Below are 20,426 nucleotides of genomic sequence, written 5' to 3' on the forward strand. Positions count from 1 at the left end.
CGGTCGGGAGATGAGCGCCTCGCGCAGGTCATCTCCCGGCTGCATCGCCGCTGAGCTCCGTCCCGCAGATGAGCCGCTAACGGCCGCCATCTTTTTTCAGAAATCCCGCGGCGCTGATTGGCCGCTGCCGGACCAATGAGTGACGCGGGATTTCCTGGACAGACAGACAGACAGAAAGACAGACAGACAGACGGGATAAGACAATTATATATAGAGATTTTCAGTTATTTCACACTTTTTTGTTAAGTATATAATTCCACATGTGTTAATTCATAGTTTTGATGCCTTCAGTGTGAATGTACGATTTTCATAGTCATGAAAATACAGAAAAATCTTTAAATGAGAAGGTGTGTCCAAACTTTTGGTCTGTACTGTATATATATATATATATATATATATATATATATATATATATATATATATATATATACATACACATTATAATTAGGAATTACCCAGGATGCATTTCTAGTTGTGGAATATGATGGCCGGAATTGATAATATGGAATTCTGGCAATGTTCTGTAGATCTGGCGACTTCTTTGTTCCAGACAGATCTCGACCCCAGGTTTTTGGCCTTGTTCCCTCATGTTTCCAGCTCCACAGATGAGATGATTAAATCCAGCTACCTCTGCGTAACCTCTGCCAAGATTCCCAGTCTAAACAATGTCATAAACCATAGAATTATATTACCCAGAATGACATGCAAGAAAAGTATACAAATAATGGGGTCAACTGAGGGGGGGGGGGGGGCACAAAAATGTGAGCGTATAGCTGGGTTAGATAAAAGCAGGTGGAGAACCCTTGGCAAAACTAAAGAACACCATGGAATAATAAAGCCATATAGTTCCTATATACAAATGTGCTGCACTATAAAAAGCATCTAATTTGCAATATAAATAAAAGCGCCATATGGTGCCAATGTAATAATGAACACCCTTTGCTGTAGAGGAAACATTATAGTGCTGTACAATGCCCAACTAATAATGGATGACATTCTTTGTAGCTATAATAGCATCCATAATACACAGATAATACCGCCATAAAGTGCATAATGCAGCTATGCACCGTGAGTGATCTGTGATGAAGGTATTGACAATAATCCCACCCACAATATACACTTTTAATTAATGTTCTGCTATTTTTAAAGCTATTATAGAAAAATAATGGCGCTATATAATGTCAATGTAATAAAGAACCGTTTTCAATTCAGGCATAATACCGCCCCTATAACAAAGTGTCATTTAATATGTTGGCGCTACATAAATAAAAATGATTATTATTATTATTATTATTAATGTCAATGTAATAATAAATGAGTTTCTATGCAGAGTTAATACGATTTGTAGCACAGTGTTATACAGTGCCCAAATAATACCGCCATAAAGTGTATAATGCTGCTATACAACATCAATGAGAATTGCGCTGGTAACTTTGGCATTCAGACTAACGCCAGCCCTAAACACACCATACATTCACACACATATATTTTCAATCAATGTGCTGAATTATTTTTATTTAATGATGTATGAATAATAGCGCCATATAACATCAATGTAATAATGCAAAGATAATACTGCCCATCAGTATAGAGACATATACAGTGGGTGCGGAAAGTATTCAGACCCCTTTACATTTTTCACTCTTTGTTTCATTGCAGCCATTTGGTAAATTCTATAAAGTTTTTTTTTTTCTCATTAATGTACACTCTGCACCCCATCTTGACTGAAAAAAAAACAGAAATTTTTGCAAATTTATTAAAAAGAAAAACTGAAATATCACATGGTCATAAGTATTCAGACCCTTTGCTCAGTATTGAGTAGAAGCCCCCTTTTGGACTAGTACAGTCTTCTTGGGAATGATGCAATAACTTTTTCACCCCTGGATTTGGGGATCCTCTGCCATTCTTCCTTCGCAGATCCTCTCCAGTTCCATCATGTTGGATGGTGAACGTTGGTGGACAGCCATTTTCAGGTCTCTCCAGAGATGCTCAATTGGGTTTAGGTCAGGGCTCTGGCTGGGCCAGTCGAGAATGGTCACAGAGTTGTTCTGAAGCCACTCCTTTGTTATTGTAGCTGTGTGCTTAGGGTCATTGTCTTGTTGGAAGGTAAACCTTCGGCCAAGTCTGAGGTCCAGAGCACTCTGGAAGAGGTTTTCATCCAGGATATCTCTGTACTTGGCCGCATTCATGTTTCCTTCAATTGCAACCAGTCGTCCTGTCCCTGCAGCTGAAAAACACCCCCATAGCATGATGCTACCACCACCATGTTTCACTGTTGGGATTGTATTGGGCAGGTGATGAGCAGTGCCTGGTTTTCTCCACACATACCACTTAGAATTATCACCAAAAAGTTCTATCTTCATCTCATCAGACCAGAGAATCTTATTTCTCATATTCTGGGAGTCCTTCATGTGTTTTTGAGCAAACTCTATGCGGTCTTTCATATGTCTTGCACAGAGGAGAGGCTTCCATCGGGTCACTCTGCCATAAAGGCCCGACTGGTGGAGGGCTGCAGTGATAGTTGACTTTGTGGAACTTTCTCCCATCTCCCTACTGCATCTCTGGAGCTCAGCCACAGTGATCTTGGGGTTCTTCTTTACCTCTCTCACTAAGGCTCTTCTCCCACGATTGCTCACTTTGGCTGGACGGCCAGATCTAGGAAGACTTCTGGTGGTCCCAAACTTATTCCATTTAAGAATTATGGAGGCCACTGTGCTCTTAGGAAGCTTGAGTAATACAGAAATTCTTTTGTAAGCTTGGCCAGATCTGTGCCTTGCCACAATTCTGTCTCTGAGCTCCTTGGGCGGTTCCTTTGAGCTCATGATTCTCATTTGGTCTGACATGCACTGTGAGCTGTGAGGTCTTATATAGACAGGTGTGCGCCTTTCCAAATCAAGTCCTATCAGTTTAATTAAACACAGCTGGACTCCAATGAAAGAGTGGAACCATCTCAAGGAGGATCACAAGGAAATGGACAGCATGTGACTTACATATGAGTGTCTGAGCAAAGGGTCTGAATACTTATGACCATGTGATATTTCAGTTTTTCTTTTTTAATAAATTTGCAAACATTTCTACATTTCTGTTTTTTTCAGTCAAGATGGGGTGCACAGTGTACTTTAATGAGAAAAAGATGAACTTTTTAGAATTTACCAAATGGCTGCAATGAAACAAAGAGTGAAAACTTTAAAGGGGTCTGAATACTTTCCGCACACACTGTAAAATCAGTGTAATAATAAATGGTTGTGCAGAGATAATATCATCCTTAATATAGTGCACAAATAATACTGTCATAAAGTGCATATGATATCAAAGTAATAATAAACACATGTTAATGAAAAGATAATACCGCCTAACAGTATAGTGCATGTAATGTCAATATAATAATGAAAGATGTACAGAACCAATGACATCCATAAGTAAATGCCATACAGTGCACAAGTTATACTGCTATATACAGTCAATGAGCAATGTACAGATCACATAGTCACCGAGACACCACATCCAAACACAGACATTTCAATCAACGTGCCGCATTAATTTTTTTTTATTATGTACAAATAATGCCACCATATAACATCAATGTAATAATGAAACCTTTAAATAAAAATATAATACTGCCCAACAATAAAACACCATATAATTCCACTGTCAAAATTAATGCCATAAAATGTATCATACTGCTATACACTGCACAAATAATAGCACCATATAACATCAGTGTAATAATGAGACACTTATATCGCCGAGGTAAGACCAGGACTGTATATAGCCACTTATATTGCCACGGTAAGACCAGGGCAGTATACCTCTTACCTCGGCAATATCAGTTGCTCATTATTACACTGATTCTATATGGCGCTATTATTTGTACAGTGTATAGCAGTATGATGCTCTTTATATAATATCAATGTAATAATAAATGTCTTTATTTTATAAATTTATTTTAGATTATTTGTCTTTTGTTATTGTTTTCTCCTCATGAAGAGTGCCATATAGTGCACAAATAATAGTGCCGCAGTATGCATATTGAGATTATATACTGTCAATGAGCAGGGTGTTAGTCTAGCTTTGAGGGGGTGATGGATTTTTGAGGATTCCTACTCCCCACGGCCATGAGCAGCAATATTCTGTAATGTACAAAGAGAACTTGCGGAATCTGAAAGAGAAGGCAGAGAATTAGTTTGCAGAAGTTTTCCTTCCTCAGTGGGGCGGCAGACGGATCATGGAAAACAATGCAGCCTTTCAGCTCCAGGCCACGGGATTCCTGCCCACCAGAATAAGAAGTTTTTTATTAGAAATAGCTACCCATGTATTGTGGGGAGGGGGAAGCTGGTAATGAGGTCATCTCAGTGGGGCAAAGGTGGCACGGTTGGCACCAAGGTTACGAAGGTGCCCCGTAGGGCCGTATTCTCTGTTCTAGGGTGTTTTACATCTGCTTTACGGTGTAATTATTCCATAATTGCATCATTTATGGCCAGTGAGAGAAGAATTTCCTACGTAGGCAAATGAAAAACTCCAAAGGACATATAGATCACATGCAAAAATATATAATAATAAAGCATAAAGTCCAAGAACAGAACATATCAATGGATAAAGGAGTCAGTTCAATAGCCCTGCCTTCCTCCATCATTACGTCTGTAACCATATGTCCTGTTCCAAACTCAGTAGGCATTTCCTAATGGCGGATCTGAAAGTTTAGAGTACAGTGGGCGTTTTCTACTTCTGCAGCTGCAAGTTCAGAGCCCAGTTGGCGTTTCCTTGTTGTGGAGCTGCAAGTTCGGAGCTCAGTGAGTATTTCCTACTTGTTCAGCTGCAAGCTAAGAGTTCATTGGGTGTTTCCTACTTGTGGAGCTGCAAGTTCAGAGCTCAGTGACGTTTCCTATTTGTGGAGCTGCAAGTTTTTAACTCAATGGGCATTTCATACTTGTAAAGCTACGTTCAGAAGTCATTGGGTGTTTCCTACATTTGGAGCTAAAATTTCAGTGATCAGTGGACACTTCCTACTTGTAGAGCTACAAGTTCAGAGCTCACTGGGCATTTCCTATTTTAGTAGCTGCAAGTTCAGAGCTCAGTGGGAGTTTCTTACTTGTGGAGCTGCAAGTTTAGGTTCAGTGGACGCTTCCTACTTGTAGAGCTGCTAGTTTAGAGCTCACTGGGCATTTCCTACTTGTGGAGCTGCAAGTTTAGGGTTCAGAGGACGCTTCCTACTTGTAGAGCTGCAGGTTCAGAGCTCAGTGGGCATTTCCTACTTTTGAAGCTGCAAGTTCAGAGCTCAGTGCAGTGGATGCTTCCTAAGCAATACTATGTAAGGTTCATATGATGTTAATGTATATCCCTGTTATTTCAGCACTATATATACTATGTTGTGTTGGCACTATATGGCACTTTTATGTTTTTACTGTAAGCACTACTATATAGGTCCAATAAATCCTTTATATATATCCCTGTTACTTAGGCACTATATCTGGTTTTTACTTTGGCATTGTATGGCACTATTATGTGTTTACCGTAAACATTACTATATAAGGTTCATATGGAATTAATATATATCACTGTTACTTAGCCACTATATCTCTATGTTGTATTGGCACCATATAGCACTAATATGTGTTCACTGTAAGTACTACTATGTACAGTCTATATGATGTTGACATATATCACTATTACCTGAGCCTTATATTTTGTTATTACTTTGGCACTATATGGCACTGTTATATATTCACTGTAGTCACTACTATGAAGTATCTATGTGGTACTAACATATATCGCTATTATCTGGGCTTGTTGTTACTTTAACACTGTATGGCACCATTATATGTTTTCTGTTAAGACTACTATGTGGGGCTTTTGTCACTGTTATTTGAGCACAATGTGTCATTATTACTTTGGCACTGTATGGCACTATTATGTGTTCACTGTAAGCATTTCAGTGTATTGTGCTAATGTATATCACTTTTACTTGGTCACTATATATCATTTTTACTTTGGCACTCCATGGCACTATTATGTATTCACTATAGTCACCACTATGATGGGCATTTTATGCTGGTACTTTGGCACTATTATGTGTTCACTGTAAACACTACTATGTAGTTTCTGACTGATGTTAATATACATCATTGTTGCTTGAGCATCGTATCTCATTTGTACTTTGGCACTGTATGGCACTACTATGTAAGGTATGAATAGAATTAATATACCTCTGTTACTTTGGCATTATACAATATGTATGTTTTTATGATGGCACTATTATGTGTTGACTGTAAACACTACTGTATAGGGCATGTATAGTGTTACCATACAGTACAGACCAAAAGTTTGGACACACCTTCTCATTTAAAGATTTTGCTATATTTTCACCAGCAAAGCACCCCCACACCATCACACCTCCTCCTCCATGCTTCACGGTGGGAACCAGGCATGTAGAGTCCATCCGTTCACCTTTTCTGCGTCGCACAAAGACACGGTGGTTGGAACCAAAGATCTCAAATTTGGACTCATCAGACCAAAGCACAGATTTCCACTGGTCTAATGTCCATTCCTTGTGTTCTTTAGCCCAAACAAGTCTCTTCTGCTTGTTGCCTGTCCTTAGCAGTGGTTTCCTAGCAGCTATTTTACCATGAAGGCCTGCTGCACAAAGTCTCCTCTTAACAGTTGTTGAAGAGATGTGTCTGCTGCTAGAACTCTGTGTGGCATTGACCTGGTCTGTAATCTGAGCTGCTGTTAACCTGCGATTTCTGAGACTGGTGACTCGGTTAAACTTATCCTCAGAAGCAGAGGTGACTCTTGGTCTTCCTTTCCTGGGGCGGTCCTCATGTGAGCCAGTTTCTTTGTAGCGCTTGATGGTTTTTGCAACTGTACTTCGGGACACTTTCAAAGTTTTCCCAATTTTTCACACTGACTGACCTTCATTTCTTAAAGTAATGATGGCCACTCGTTTTTCTTTACTTATCTGCTTTTTTCTTGCCATAATACAAATTCTAACAGTCTGTTCAGTAGGACTATCAGCTGTGTATCCACCAGACTTCTGCACAACACAACTGATGGTCCCAACCCCATTTATAAGGCAAGAAATCCCACTTATTAAACCTGACAGGGCACACCTGTGAAGTGAATGTATAGTGTTACCATATATCACTGTTCCTTTTGCACTATATGGCACTATTTTGCATTCACTGTCAGCATTACTATATAGGGTCTGTGAGGTGGCATTATTTATTGCCATTTTGACTTTTAAAAGTTTTTTATGCCGGGATTGGTATATGTAATCACTGCCCAAATCTGATATTCTGCACTATATGGCGGTATTATTTAGCATTATTAAGATATTTTCACTAAATATAAGGGATGAAACATGGGAAATAGCTGAAATGGGGAAGAGTTAACTCCATTTTTCAGTTTCAATTACTTTAAATCTATTTTTTTTTTTTTTTGGTCTCTGGATGAAAACACTGAACGCTTCTATTCATTGACAGGAAGCAGATATCTTAAAAATGGTGAAAAATTGAAAAATAAAGTTTTTTAGAAAGTTATATAACTAGAGTGAGGATTTGGGGGGGTATAACTGTAGAAGTAGGGGGGATAATGTCACCCAGGCGTGAAACTCATCAAAAAAGGGGGCGTAGCTTGACAACTTCACCCAAAGAATATTGGTTGTCAGTGATGAAAGTGCCGCCACTCCAGCGTAACTGATACATGAGGATTGTGTGTTTTGGATGCAGTTACGTAACTCCACTCCACCGCCAACTGACTAAATATTAGCAGATTGGCGTCTGGGGTGTTAATGATGGCGGCGATCCATATAAGTGAACAGACTTCTACATTCTTTGCTCTTTTTTCACATATGGTCCCACATTTTTTTTCCGCCTTGGAAGCTTTTACCGGCAAACATAAAATTTATTCTTCTCACTGATCACAAGATTCAGTTAAGATAATGGATTTCTGATGTCTGAAAAATTCAGGATCCAAGAGAAATCACAATTTCTCCAACTGCCACACTACACATGCGACTTTACCTGCAACTGGACTACCAACTCAATAAGCAACTAGTCACATCAGGCGGCAGCGGTACTGACTACCAAAAATCTTATTTTTAAAGTCCCGTGTGTACAAAATCAATTTAGAAATATTGTAATACCCATATCGACCACTAGATGACAGCACAAATAAACCAGGACTCTCTCACCTTACAGCAGCTGCAAAGTAGATTGTTCAAGATCCTAGAACACTGGATTGCATGAAAAACAAAAGCTTTTTGTCCAGATGTGTAAAAATCGCTTTTTGTCACACTTTTGCAATAATTTTGATAGGCATCACTGTATTAAAAAAGAGATTTATGGCAATTTTCTATACAGGTGGCAGCAGAATATGTGAAGAACACAACACTACTACTCATGGGGGTCATCTGCTTGGCAGCTTCGGTAGAAAAATGGAATCTTCATAGGAGAATTGCTCTAAGAATGGTCATGGTGTCTGGAGCCAAACCGGGAATGTAAGTATGTGCAAAAACTGCTATAACTGCTATAATACTGCCCCCTATGTGCAAGAATATAATTACTATAATACTGCTCCTATGTACAAGAATATAACTACTATAATACTGCCCCCTATGTACAAGAATATAACTACTATAATACTGCCCCTATATACAAGAATATAACTACTATAATATTGCCCCTATGTACAAGAATATAACTACTATAATACTGCCCCCTATGTACAAGAATATAACTACTATAATACTGCTCCTATATACAAGAATATAACTACTATAATACTGCCCCTATGTACAAGAATATAACTACTATAATACTGCCCCTATGTCCAAGAATATAACTACTATAATACTGCTCCTATGTACAAGAATATAACTACTATAACACTGCCCCCTATGTACAAGAATATAACTACTATAATACTGCCCCTATGTACAAGAATATAACTACTATAATACTGCTCCTATGTACAAGAATATAACTGCTATAATACTGCCCCCTATGTACAAGAATATAACTACTATAATACTGCTCCTATGTACAGGAATATAACTACTATAATACTGCCCCTATATACAAGAATATAACTACTATAATACTGCCTCTATGTACAAGAATATAGCTACTATAATACTGCCCCTATGTTCAAGAATATAACTACTATAATACTGCCCCCTATGTACAAGAATATAACTACTATAATACTGCCCCTATGTACAAGAATATAACTACTATAATACTGCCCCTATGTACAAGAATACAACTACTATAATACTGTCCTTATATACAAGAATATAACTACTATAATACTGCTCCTATGTACAACAATATAACTACTATAATACTGCCCCTATGTACAAGAATATAACTACTATAATACTGCTTCCTATCTACAAGGATATAACTACTATAATACTGATCCCTATGTACAAGAATATAACTACTATAATACTGCCCCCTATGTACAAGAATATAACTACTATAATACTGCTCCTATGTGCAAGAATATAACTACTATAATACTGCTCCTATGTACAAGAATATAACTACTATAATACTGCCCCTACATACAAGGATAAAAATACTATAATACTGCTCCTATGTACAAAAATATAACTACTATAATACTGCCCCTATGTAGAAGAATATAACTACTATAATACTGCTCCTATGTAGAAGAATATAACTACTATAATACTGCCCCTATGTACGAGAATATAACTACTATAATACTGCCCCCTATGTAAAAGAATATAACTACTATAATACTGCCCCTATGAACAAGAATATAACTACTATAATACTGCCCCCTATATACAAGAATATACCTACTATAATACTGCCCCTATGTACGAGAATATAACTACTATAATACTGCCCCCTATGTAAAAGAATATAACTACTATAATACTGCCCCTATGAACAAGAATATAACTACTATAATACAGCCCCCTATGTACAAGAATATACCTACTATAATACTGCCCCTATGTACAAGAATATAACTACTATAATACTGCTCCTATGTACAAGAATATAACTACTATAATACTGCCCCCTATGTACAAGAATATAACTACTCTAATACTGCCCCCTATGTACAGGACTATAACTACTATAATACTGCCCCCTATGTACAAGAATATAACAACTACTAGATGGTGGCCCGATTCTAATGCATCGGGTATTCTAGAATATGTATGCGGCTGACCGGGCGCAATCAGCAGAGCGGTGTTTAAATTTGGCGCCAAAATCGCTGATTGGTCGAGGCCGGCAACCGTGACCAATTACCAAAGCGGTGTTAAAATTTGGCGGCTATATAGCAGATTGGTCACGGCCGGCGGTCGCGACTAATCAGCAGGGCGGGGTTTAAATTTGGCGCCAATAATGCTGATTGGTCGCGGGCAGCGGTCTCGACCAATCAGCAGAGTGTTATTTAAATTTGGCGCCAATAATGGTGATTAGTCAAGGCCGCGACCAATCAGCAGAGCGGTGTTTAAATTTGGCGCCAATAATGCTGATTATTTGCGGCCGGTAACTGCGACCAATCAGCATAGCGGTGTTTAAATTTGGCGCCAATATCGCTGATTGGTCGCGGCCGGCCACCGCGACAAATCAGTAAAGCGGTGTTTAAATTAGGCGCCAATAATGCTGATTAGTCGCGGCCGGCAAACGCAAACAATCAGCAGAGCGGTATTAAAATTTTGCGCCAATATCGCTGCTTGGTCGCGGCCGGCCACCGCTACCAATCAGCAGAGCGGGGTTTAAATTTGGCACCAATACTGCTGATTGGTCGCGACCGGCGACCGCGACCAATCAGCAGAGCGGTGTTTAAATTTGGCGCCAATCTCGCTGATTGGTCGAGGTCGGCTGGCGTCCGCGACCAATCAGAAGAGCGTTGTTTAAATTTGGCGCCAATTTCGGTGATTGGCCACGGCTGCCGTCGGCGACCAATCAGCAGAGCGTTGTTTAAATTTGGCGCCAATCTCGCTGATTGGTTGCGGCTGGCGTCCGCGATCAATCAGCAGAGCGTTGTTTAAATTTGGCGCCGATCTCGCTGAATGGTCGCAGCTGGAGTCCGCGACCAATCAGCAGAGCATTGTTTAAATTTAGCGCCAATCTCGTTGATTGGTTGCGGCTGGCAGCCGCGTCCAATCAGCAGAGCGTTGTTTAAATTTGGCACCAATCTCGCTGATTGGTCGCGGCTGGCGTCGGCGACGAATCAGTAGAGCGTTGTTTAAATTTGGCGCCAATCTCGCTGATTGGTCGCTTCTGGCGTCCGCAATCAATCAGCAGAGCGCTGTTTAAATTTGGCGGCAATCTCGCTGAATGGTCGCGGCTGGAGTCCGCGACCAATCAGCAGAGCGTTGTTTAAATTTTGCGTCAATGTCGCTGATTGGTCGCGGATGGCAGCCGCGCCCAATCAGTAGAGCGTTGTTTCAATTTGGCGCCAATCTCGCTGATTGGTTGCGGCTGGCGTCCGCGCCCAATCAGCACAGCAGTGTTTAAATGTGGTGCCAAGATCGGTGATTGGTCCAGGGGATCGTCCGCGACCAATCAGCACAGCAGTGTTTAAATGTAGCGCCAAAATCGCTGATTGGTCGCGGGTAGCGTCTGCGACCAATCAGCACAGCAGTGTTTAAATGTGGCGCCAAGATCGGTGATTGGTCGCGGTCGCTATTTAAATGTGGCGCCCAAATCGGTGATTGGACGCGGGCAGCGGCCGCGACCAATCAGCAGAGTGGTGTTTAACTTCAGCGCCAAGATCACTGATTGGTCGTGGGCGGAGAGATCGACCAATCAGCGAATCGTATTGGTGAGGACCGGGGAGCGGAATCGTATTGGTGAGGACCGGGGAGCGCCGCTGCCTGTACGGCTACTTCCGCTGCGAGAAGCCGGGAGATGAGCGACTGCTCGCAGCAGAAGAATGCCGACTCGCAGCGCTGCTCCCCGGTCCTCCCTTCCGCATAGATGTCAGCGCCGCTGCCTGTACAGCTACTTCCGCTGCGAGCAGCTGGGAGATGAGCGACCGCTCGCAGCAGAAGTATCGCGACCCGCAGCGCCGCTTCCCGGTCCTCACTTCCGCATGGAGGTCAGCGGCGCCGGCAGTCGAGGTCCTTCTGCTGCTACCGGCCGGGAGATGAGCGCCTCGCGCCGGTCATCTCCCGACTGCATCTCCGTCCCGCAGATGAGCCGCTAACGGCCGCCATCTTTTTTCAGAAATCCCGCGGCGCTGATTGGCCGCTGCCGGACCAATGAGCGACGCGGGATTTCCAGGACAGACAGACAGACAGACAGAAAGACAGACAGACGGGATAAGACGATTATATATATAGATAATACTGCCCCTTATGTACAAGAATATGACTACTATAATACTGCCCCCTATGTACAAGAATATAACTACTATAATACTGCCCCCTTTGTACAAGAATATAACTACTATAACACTGCCCCTATGTACAGGAATATAGCTACTATAATACTGCTTCCTATGTACAAGAATATAACTACTATAATACTGATCCCTATGTACAAGAATATAACTACTATAATACTGCCCCTATGTACAAGAATATAACTACTATAATACTGCTCCTATGTACAAGAATATAACTACTATAATACTGCTCCCTATATACAAGAATATAACAACTATAATACTGCTCCTATGTACAAGAATATAACTACTATAATACTACCCCCTATGTACAAGAATATAACTACTATAATACTGCCCCCTATGTACAAGAATATAACTACTATAATACTGCTCCCATGTACAAGAATATAACTACTATAATACTGCTCCCTATGTACAAGAATATAACTACTATAATACTGCTCCTATGTACAAGAATATAACTACTATAATACTGCCCCTATGTACAAGAATATAACTACTATAATACTGCCCCTATGTACAAGAATATAACTACTATAATACTACCCCCTATGTACAAGAATATAACTACTATAATACTGCCCCCTATGTACAAGAATATAACTACTATAATACTGCTCCTATGTACAAGAATATAACTACTATAATACTGCTCCCTATGTACAAGAATATAACTACTATAATACTGCTCCTATGTACAAGAATATAACTACTATAATACTGCTCCTATGTACAAGAATATAACTACTATAATACTGCCCCCTATGTACAAGAATATAACTACTATAATACTGCTCCTATGTACAAGAATATAACTACTATAATACTGCTCCCTATGTACAAGAATATAACTACTATAATACTGCTCCTATGTACAAGAATATAACTACTATAATACTGCCCCTATGTACAAGAATATAACTACTATAATACTGCCCCTATGTACAAGAATATAACTACTATAATACTACCCCCTATGTACAAGAATATAACTACTATACTACTGCCCCCTATGTACAAGAATATAACTACTATAATACTGCTCCTATGTACAAGAATATAACTACTATAATACTGCTCCCTATGTACAAGAATATAACTACTATAATACTGCTCCCTATGTACAAGAATATAACTACTATAATACTGCTCCTATGTACAAGAATATAACTACTATAATACTACCCCCTATGTACAAGAATATAACTACTATAATACTGCCCCCTATGTACAAGAATATAACTACTATAATACTGCTCCTATGTACAAGAATATAACTACTATAATACTGCTCCCTATGTACAAGAATATAACTACTATAATACTGCTCCTATGTACAAGAATATAACTACTATAATACTGCCCCTATGTACAAGAATATAACTACTATAATACTGCCCCCTATGTACAAGAATACAACTACTATAATACTGCTCCTATGTACAAGAATATAACTACTATAATACTGCTCCCTATGTACAAGAATATAACTACTATAATACTGCTCCTATGTACAAGAATATAACTACTATAATACTGCTCCTATGTACAAGAATATAACTACTATAATACTGCCCCTATGTACAAGAATATAACTACTATAATACTGCACCCTATGTACAAGATTATAACTACTATAATACTGCACCCTATGTTCAAGAATATAACTACTATAATACTGACCCCTATGTACAAGAATATAGCTACTATAATACTGCCCCTTTGTACAAGAATATAACTACTCTAATACTGCTCCTATGTACAAGAATATAACTACTATAATACTGCCCCTATGTACAAGAATATAACTACTATAATACTGACCCCTATGTACAAGAATATAACTACTATAATACTGCTCCTATGTTCAAGAATATAACTACTATAATACTGACCCCTATGTACAAGAATATATCTACTATAATACTGCCCCTATGTACAAGAATATAACTACTATAACACTGCTCCTATGTACAAGAATATAACTACTATAATACTGCCCCTATGTACAAGAATATAATTACTATAATACTGCCCCTATGTACAAGAATATAACTACTATAATACTGCCCCTATGTACAAGAATATAACTACTATAATACTGCCCCTATGTACAAGAATATAACTACTATAATACTGCCCCTATGTACTAGAATATAACTACTATAATACTGCGCCCTATGTACAAGAATATAACCACTATAATACTGCCCCCTATGTACAAGAATATAACTACTATAATACTGCCCCCTATGTACAAGAATATAACTACTATAATACTGCCCCCTATGTATGTAAATATGAAACAATTTTCGTGAATTTTCGATAGATAAAAAATATCTCTGCGACCTTTGCTTTTCCTCCAGGTTGTTAATGTGCTTTATGTGCTGCACTGCTCTGCTATCCATGTGGCTTTCTAATACGTCTTCCACTGCTATGGTGATGCCCATTGTTGACGCAGTTCTGCAGCAGCTGACAAGTGCTGAAGAGGAGCATGAGGGAACTGTAGTCAATGGCTCTATTGCATCGGAAAATACACAGCAGAAAGGTCACCTACATATCTAAATCTCTACATTTTTATTATCTTATACCTCTGCAGATACCTCAACAATTCCTTTAACCCCTCCACCATACTAGACCACCAACCTATCCTTGACATTGCCATGTTGCCCCTGTATATAACAAAGCTGCTACCCATAAAAGCCCCCAACTGAGGTCTCCAAGTTCTCCAGTGATGGAAGAACAATAATAGCATCTATGACTTTAATTTCATATATCTGGACCTTATATTAAATTCTCTGAAATAATTTTGGGTTTTGCAGGTGGAAAGGAGAAGCAGAATCCACCTTCAATTGAACTAATATTCATAAATGAGGAGTAAGTAGAACTCAACAGATGAATCACAATAAATGTAAAATGTTTATGAGCACTCATCATAAGCAAAATTATTTTAGGCTTGTTACAATGTATCTGGAACAGTTCAATGCTTGTATGGCTGTTAGGCCAGAGCTCAGTGAGCATTTCCTACCTGTGGAGCTGCAAGTTTAGTGCTCAGTGGGCGTTTTATACTTGTGAAGCTGCAAGTTCAGAGCTCAGTTGGTGTTTCCTCATTGTGGAGCTGCAAGTTCGGAGCTCATTGAGAGTTTCTAACTTGTTGAGCTGCAACTTAAAAGTTCATTGGGTGTTTCCTACTTGTGGAGCTGCAAGTTCAGAACTCAGTGGATGTTTCCTACCTGTGGAGCTACAAGTTCTAAACTCAGTGGGCAGTTCCTAATGGCGGATCAGAAAGTTTAGAGTTCAGTGGGCATTTTCTAATTCTGCAGCTGCAAGTTCAGAGCTCAGTTGACATTTCCTATTTGTGGGGCTGCAAGTTCAGAGCTCAGTTGACATTTCCTATTTGTGGAGCTGCAAGTTCAGAGCTCAATGAGTGTTTCCTACTTGTTGAGCAGCAAGTTAAGAGTTTATTGGGTGTTTTCTACTTGTGGAGCTGGAAGTTCAGAACTCAGTGATGTTTCCTACTTGTGGAGCTGCAAGTTTTGAACTCAGTGGTCATTTCATACTTGTTGAGCTACAAGTTTAGAACTCATTGGCTCTTTCCTACATTTGGAGCTGAAAGTTCAAAGATCAGTGGAAACTTCTTACTTGTAGAGCCACAAGTTCAAAGCTCACTGAGTGTTTCCTACTTTTGGATCTGCAAATTCAGAGCTCAGTGGGAGGTTCCTACTTGTGGAGCTGCAAGTTCAGAGTTCAGTGGGTGCTTCCTACTTGTAGAGCTGCAAGTTCTTAGCTCAGTGGGCATTTCTCACTTTTGAAGCTGCAAATTCAAAGTTCAGTGGATGCTTCCTAGTTGTAGAGCCGCAAGTTTCAACCTCAGTGGGTATTTCCTACTTGTGGAAGTGCAAGTCCAGAACTCAGTGGGTGTTTCTTAATTTTAGAGCTGCAAGTTCAGAACTCAGTGGGTGTTTCCTACTTGTGGAGCTGCAAGTTCAGAGTTCAGTGGACGCTTCATACTTGTAGAGCTGCAAGTTCAGAGCTCAGTGGGTGTTTCCTACTTTCAAAGCTGCAAGTTTAGAGCTCAGTGGACGTTTCCTACTTTTGGAGCTACAAATTCAGAGCTCAGTGGACATTCTCTCTGAAATAGTTCTTACTTTACCCTGTAGCCTCTATACCTGTATTGTCTACAGATGTCTCTACAGTGCTCAGGAGGAGTTTATAAGGAAGCAGGGTAATAAATATATGACTGTACGCTAAGACTAAACACAGGGGGTGTTTTTAGTCTGTAAACATGAGGAAGAATCAACCTGAACCACATAGGTCTGCATAAAAGCTGTATACACCAAATTATCCTACATCTTTAATCAGGATTATTTGCAAATATGCTTCCTTTTTTCAATGCATTAGCAGCAATGCATAAGAAATAATTAACAATTATTTGGATGTGCCTAGTTCAATGTACTCAGGCATTGCACAATGGACACTGAGTATAGGGGGGAGGACTTATAGGGCATATAAAACTGCTAAAATCTTAATTAAATCCATATGATTAATTATATTTCAGGTAAATTGATAAAATACTTCACATATACTTTTGTATTCTAGAGCAACAGCAAAAGATCTCAGCAAACTCATACAAAGCAAGGTAAAACTACTGCTATATAATATCAGCATAAGGAGGGTGGATATACAGGGTGTCGTCGCCCTGATTGATCTTGATATATTTCTTTCTTTTCTACCAGCAGAATCTGAATGGTGTTCATATGATTGCCAACCCAATGAGAATTGTGAAGCCCCCAACTAATGGGCAGTCGCTTCCTCAGGTAGGACAATGCAGTCTCCTAAAGGCCGCACACAGAGACCCTATAGCGTATGGTACAAGAAATGTAATCCTAGTAATATATTCATTATCCTTCATAGACTCAGATTCTCGTTCTTCCATCCACTGAATCCAAGGACCCAAAGACACAAGGAAAATATAGATCTAAACACGACCATATGATCTGCAAGTGCCTGTCACTAAGCATCTCCTATGCAGCGACCATTGGTGGCCTCACAACAATTATTGGGACCTCCACCAGCCTCATTTTTCTAGAGCACTTTAAGAAGTAAGAACTGGAGGTGTTCCCCCTATTATGTCAATGTGCAAGTAAATAACTATTATAATATTGCCATATGCATACAAAAATATAACTACCATAATACTGCCCCCTATGTACAAGAATATAACTACTATAATACTGCTCCCTATGTACAAGAATATAACTACTATAATACTGCCCCTATGTACAAGAATATAACTACTATAATACTGCTCCTATGTACAAGAATATAACTACTATAATACTGCCCCTATGTACAACAATACAACTGCTATAATACTGCCCCTATGTACAAGAACATAACTACTATAATACTGCTCCTATGTACAAGAATATAACTACTATAATACTGCCCCTATGTACAACAATACAACTGCTATAATACTGCCCCTATGTGCAAGAACATAACTACTATAATACTGCTCCTATGTACAAAAATATAACTACCATAATACTGCCCCCTATGTACAAGAATATAACTACTATAATACTGCTCCCTATGTACAAGAATATAACTACTATAATACTGCCCCTATGTACAAGAATATAACTACTATAATACTGCTCCTATGTACAAGAATATAACTACTATAATACTGCTCCTATGTACAAGAATATAACTACTATAATACTGCCCCTATGTACAAGAATATAACTACAATAATATTGCCCGCTATGTACAAGAATATATCTACTATAATACTGCCCCTTATGTACAAGAATATCACTACTATAATACTGCCCCCTATGTACAAGAATATAACTACTATAATACTGCCTCCTATGTACAAGAATATAACTACTATAATACTGCCCCCTATGTACAAGAATATAACTACTATAATACTGCCCCTATGTACAAGAATATAACTACTATAATACTGCTCCCTGTGTACAAGAATATAACTACTATAATACTGCCCCTATGTACAAGAATATTACTACTATAATACTGCCCCTATGTACAAGAATATAACTACTATAATACTGCCCCCTATGTACAAGAATATAACTACTATAATACTGCCTCCTATGTACAAGAATATAACTACTATAATACTGCCCCCTATGTACAAGAATATAACTACTATAATACTGCCCCCTATGTACAAGAATATAACTACTATAATACTGCCCCCTATGTACAAGAATATAACTACTATAATACTGCCCCTATGTACAAGAATATAACTACTATAATACTGCCCCTATGTACAAGAATATAACTACTATAATACTGCTCCCTATGTACAAGAATATAACTACTATAATACTGCCCCCTATGTGCAAGAATATAACTACTATAATACTGCCCCTATGTACAAGAATATAACTACTATAATACTGCCCCTATGTACAAGAATATAACTACTATAATACTGCCCCTATGTACAAGAATATAACTACTATAATACTGCTCCCTATGTACAAGAGTATAACTACTATAATACTGCCCCCTATGTACAAGAATATAACTACTATAATACTGCCCCTATGTACAAGAATATAACTACTATAATACTGCTCCCTATGTACAAGAGTATAACTACTATAATACTGCCCCTATGTACAAGAATATAACTACTATAATACTGCCCCTATGTACAAGAATATAACTACTATAATACTGCCCCTATGTACAAGAATATAACTACTATAATACTGCTCCTATATTCAAGAATATAACTACTATAATACTGCTCCTATGTACAAGAATATAACTACTATAATACTGCCCCTATATACAAGAATATAACTACTATAATACTGCCCCTATGTACAAGAATATAACTACTATAATACTGCCCCTATATACAAGAATATAACTACTATAATACTGCCCCTATGTACAAGAATATAACTACTATAATACTGCCCCTATATACAAGAATATAACTACTATAATACTGCCCCCTATGTGCAAGAATATATCTACTATAATACTGCCCCTATGTACAAGAATATAACTACTATAATACTGCCCCTATGTACAAGAATATAACTACTATAATACTGCCCCTATGTACAAGAATATAACTACTATAATACTGCTCCCTATGTACAAGAGTATAACTGCTATAATACTGCCCCTATGTACAAGAATATAACTACTATAATACTGCTCCTATGTACAAGAATATAACTACTATAATACTGCTCCCTATGTACAAGAATATAACTACTATAATACTGCCCCCTATGTACAAGAATATAACTACTATAATACTGCTCCTATGTACAAGAATATAACTACTATAATACTGCCCCTATGTACAAGAATATAACTGCTATAATACTGCTCCTATATGCAAGAATATAACTACTATAATACTGCTCCTATGTACAAGAATATAACTACTATAATACTGCCCCTATATACAAGAATATAACTACTATAATACTGCCCCTATGTACAAGAATATAACTACTATAATACTGCCCCTATATACAAGAATATAACTACTATAATACTGCCCCTATGTACAAGAATATAACTACTATAATACTGCCCCTATATACAAGAATATAACTACTATAATACTGCCCCCTATGTGCAAGAATATATCTACTATAATACTGCCCCTATGTACAAGAATATAACTACTATAATACTGCCCCTATGTACAAGAATATAACTACTATAATACTGCCCCTATGTACAAGAATATAACTACTATAATACTGCTCCCTATGTACAAGAGTATAACTACTATAATACTGCCCCCTATGTACAAGAATATAACTACTATAATACTGCTCCTATGTACAGGAATATAAGTACTATAATACTGCTCCCTATGTACAAGAGTATAACTACTATAATACTACCCCCTATGTACAAGAATATAACTACTATAATACTGCCCCTATGTACAAGAATATAACTACTATAATACTGCCCCTATGTACAAGAATATAACTACTATA

General features: G+C 38.5%; 1 protein-coding gene across 1 annotated transcript in view; it reads left to right on the forward strand.

The window, feature by feature from the left end:
* Positions 1–20,426, forward strand: part of SLC13A4 (solute carrier family 13 member 4) — a 65,735-nt gene that overhangs the window by 17,152 nt on the left and 28,157 nt on the right. Inside the window, exons 3-8 of the mRNA XM_073650191.1 lie at positions 8,358–8,494; positions 14,769–14,950; positions 15,225–15,279; positions 17,002–17,041; positions 17,142–17,219; positions 17,317–17,504. Of these exons, the coding sequence (XP_073506292.1) occupies positions 8,358–8,494; positions 14,769–14,950; positions 15,225–15,279; positions 17,002–17,041; positions 17,142–17,219; positions 17,317–17,504 (680 nt within the window). The remainder of the gene's footprint in view (positions 1–8,357; positions 8,495–14,768; positions 14,951–15,224; positions 15,280–17,001; positions 17,042–17,141; positions 17,220–17,316; positions 17,505–20,426) is intronic.

This window comes from Phyllobates terribilis, unplaced genomic scaffold, assembly GCF_046119375.1.
Source record: "Phyllobates terribilis strain yellow unplaced genomic scaffold, ASM4611937v1 Scaffold_10__3_contigs__length_209671492, whole genome shotgun sequence".
NCBI lineage: Eukaryota > Metazoa > Chordata > Amphibia > Anura > Dendrobatidae > Phyllobates > Phyllobates terribilis.